The 3,899-nt window shown below is 38.0% G+C and overlaps 1 protein-coding gene across 1 annotated transcript; it reads left to right on the plus strand.

Moving 5' to 3' along the window:
- Positions 1 to 413: 413 nt before the first annotated feature.
- Positions 414 to 1,949, plus strand: LOC103951983 (salutaridinol 7-O-acetyltransferase-like). Its single transcript, XM_009363494.3, has one exon. It carries the CDS (start codon positions 467 to 469, stop codon positions 1,805 to 1,807), a length of 1,341 nt encoding a protein of 446 aa, XP_009361769.2. The 5' UTR covers positions 414 to 466; the 3' UTR covers positions 1,808 to 1,949.
- Positions 1,950 to 3,899: the final 1,950 nt, after the last annotated feature.

A 3,899-nucleotide genomic window follows, 5' to 3' on the forward strand; every position in this document is an offset into this window, starting at 1 on the left:
AACATGTTCTTGAATTATTATTAGGTTTTGCTGTTAAAAGAACTTACGTAATGTACTATTTAGGGCTTAAATAGTCAATTTATATTAAGATACATGAGTTATTTATTATTAAATTTTTTATGAGACGTAGTCAATAAAATGTGGGTATTAATAAGAAAACCCTTTTTATAGACACACCTACCTTTGCCCCCTCTAGAATGAGTTTTTGACTTTCTGCGCCACCTCTGGGCCAACGGCCCCCAGTTGAATTCTTTGAACCCAGTTGCCTCACCGGAGTCTATTTTAACAGCTCTTCGTGCCACCTACTTTTTAGTTTTCTTTTCATTTCGTGGTAAAATTGACGAGTAATTCTCCTATTTAACAATTATTTATGTCTGAGAAAAATGCATGTCATTTCCACCCAATTCCAAAGTCTAGTTTGTTGTGATTCTTGTGAATTCTGATCCACAAATACTCCACGGAGATCATGGAGTTTGAGATGATCAAGAGAGAAACCCTAAAACCATCCTCTCCAACCCCTCAATATCTTAGAAACTTCAAGCTTTCCCTTTTGAATCAACTTAGTCCTGCTGCTTATGAATCCTTGGTCCTCTTTTACCCCAGAAATGACAGTACAACCCCCCAAAGCTCCCTCCGGATCCTCAAGAAATCGCTGTCCGAAACCCTAGTTCGCTTCTACCCGCTTGCCGGAAGAATGAAAGATAACATCTCCGTTGATTGCAATGATTATGGAGTTGACTATGTTGAAGCTAAAGTCAATGGTCTGCTCTCTACGTTCCTATCACAACCTGATGCTGGGACATTGAGACAGCTCCTTCCAGTAGCGACCGAGTCCCCTGAAGCTAGCAAGGGAGCTCTGCTTCTAGTTCAGGCCAACGTTTTCGGTTGCGGTGGATTGGCAATTGGTATGCGTATGTCACATAAGTTGGCTGATGCAGCCTCATTGAGCACATTCATTATGTCCTGGTCAGCAACTGCTCTTGGATTCAGTCAAGCTCTCCTTCCAGATTTCACTGCATCATTTCGATTTCCACCAATCGATTATTCCTCATCATTCCACCAGTCCTCACCAGTAGATGCAAAGAGAGAGAATTGTGTCGCAAAGAGGTTTGTGTTCAATGCATCGAAGATTTCTGCTCTTAGGACTAAAGCAGCCAGTACGATCGTGGATCAACCTACGCAGGCCGAAGCTGTCACGGCCCTCATTTGGAGATGTGCGGTTGCTGCGTCAAGATCATCAAACTCGCTGCAGCCGCCTCCTAAGCTATCTGTGTTGTCTCAATCCGTGGATATTCGCAAAAGTGTCGTGCCCCCCCTGTCAGATGACTCCATAGGAAACCTCATGGGATACTATGCGGCACAGACAGACGAGAATGAGTTGGAGCTGCAAGGCTTGGTAGCTCAGCTAAGGAAAGGAATCGAAGAATTGAGCAACAATTACGCTAAAGGACCTGGAAAGGATCAGGCGATTCGCGAGTCTGTCACAGAGGTACATAATAACTTTGTCAAAAGAGATGATACTATAAATTTCTATGTGGGAACAGATTTGGGTAATTATAAGTTACTGTACGAGGTAAATTTTGGGTGGGGAAAGCCAATCTGGCTGAGTAATGTCCCTGCTGCTTCAAGCACTAATGTTGCCTATTTGGTGAGCACAAGAAAGGATGATGGCATAGAGGCTTGGGTGACTTTGAGTGAGGAAGACATGGCTGCTTTTGAAAGGAATCAGGAGCTTCTTGCTTTTGCATTAATGAATCCAAGTGTATTATTACAACATGATAACTTAGCACTCAAGTCTGCTCTTTAAAAATTTCCAGAAGTGTTGTTTGTTTTTAAGAATACTTTCCCACAACTTTCTAAGGCTATGTTCATAGTTTGGAGTTATTGTCGGAAAATGAATGGAATTATGTGGATGGACTATGAATTTAAATCAAAATAAATTTGGATGATATTGTAAAACCTAATGGTGAGGTTCCATCTCTGGTTTCACAATCATACTCTTATGGGTCATACTGTCGAGTTTCAAAAGAAGAGCCAACACTGATATACTGTTCAATAGTTCAATATTGATACTGTTTCTAACTTAACCATTTGCTAGCCCAACAGGAGTGAGGTTTGATCTTAAAAGGTCTCAATGTAATTAGAAACATAACCATGTAATTATAAGTTGTAAATTGTTTTGTCAAACTCTTCTTCATTTTGTCCCCAACTTAACACTTGCTAGCCCAGCAAGAGTGGGAGAGTGGAAGCCTCTGTATAATTAGGAATGCAACCATGTAATTCTAAATTCTAAATTGTGTTGTCAAACTCTCAATATAGGTCTTCTTACACATGCAATTTAGCAAGTTCATCTCCTATTGGATTTTTTTTTCTTTTTTCTTTTTTTCTAGCTGAAATTTAGTTAAGACAAGCTCTTCAATGAAAATGCGTTTTCTGTTAATACTGAAAAATGGTGTAAAGAATTTAGCGAGGAAATTAATCAAAACATACTTGGTGTATTCTCTCCATTGACATTTGACCACGTTTATAGAAGATTCATAGTTATACTGTTGAAAATATTTATCGAGATATGGCTGCACCCATATGCTTTTGCGAATTTATGATATTTTTGTATAATTTCTATATGTAATTGTTAAAATAAATTTTGATATGTATGGTAGTACCGTAGCAGAATTCATAGAAGATCCTCATATATATATATATAATATTCCTTCAAATTTTTTTCCTGATTAAACAACATATTTACTGCACCAATTTAGACATTTTTATGGATAAATCTCACATGGATGAAATAATAGATCTTGTATGAGCTTATAAGTAAATTAGACTACTTGACAATTAGTTTTATAGTGCAATCTCAACTTCCTCATGGTATCAAAGTAAGTTATCTCATGTATCAAGTCTAACGGTTACATGTACTATTCGTCACCTAATATAGATTATCCACGTTCGACAGACTGCAATGGCGAGGGTATACCCTACCTTCGAAGCTCTAGTAACCAACTGACGACTTTGTGATTTTCTCCAAAATCCAAAGCCTGGTGAACTTTATAAAGTCGTCCCATTTGATATACGTGGTCATGAAAGTTATGAATTTTCCCCAGGCTTCCAGCTCAATATATATGACTGTGGAGGCTTTGCCATTGGTCTATGCAGTTCTCACAAGTTGGCGGATGGGTTATCCTATGCTCATGTTCACCAAAACCTGGGCTGCCATTTGCCAGGGAGAAAAAGATGAAGCCAAAATAGACAGCCCGGATTTTGTTTCCGCCACTCTTCCCACTCACCAACGATGTCCCTCGCTTTGATACGCGCAGTTTTTTCACAACAGTCACAAAAATCATTGCTCCACATTATTTGTACATTTGAACTTCTATCCAATTTTTGTCTGTTTACTCTTTATTTTGGATGAAAGTTCTAATAGAGTTGGCCAAAAAGACTATTGTTCTACATTATAACAAGTTCAAAGATCAAATACTCCGATGGGGTGGTGTGTGAGAGAGAGTGGGGCTAGGTGGAAGAAGTGGTGGGCCTCAAAATCAGGCGGGGTGCGATATTTGGTGTTTTTTGTGTTTGTGGTCCGCATTGACACGTGATTAGGATGTCAGACCTTAGAAATTAGATAATTATAATAATATTGTATTGAACTCGCCATCCACAAATTGAACTTAATTAAGACTTCCTATTTATAAGACAATCTCCAACCCTTGGGATAAAGCTTAAAAATTTAAGCCATAAAATTTTAAGTCATAACCCATAAACTGCTTTTCTCTGATAAGTAATTAAAAATCATACAAATACTAGGTATTTATAAAGTCCTAAGTTAAATTTGATTTAAATAATTTTCTTAAACGATAGATTTAATTTTGAGCCCTCAAATCTCTTTTTTACTATTAGAT

Source organism: the organism of the source record quoted next, unplaced genomic scaffold (assembly GCF_019419815.1).
Source record: "Pyrus x bretschneideri cultivar Hongxiangsu unplaced genomic scaffold, Pyrus_bretschneideri_v1 Contig50, whole genome shotgun sequence".
NCBI lineage: Eukaryota > Viridiplantae > Streptophyta > Magnoliopsida > Rosales > Rosaceae > Pyrus > Pyrus x bretschneideri.

Bases quoted from the DNA above. Each gene is read 5' to 3' on its own strand.
- LOC103951983 (XM_009363494.3), top strand. From the start codon at position 467: ATGGAGTTTGAGATGATCAAGAGAGAAACCCTAAAACCATCCTCTCCA.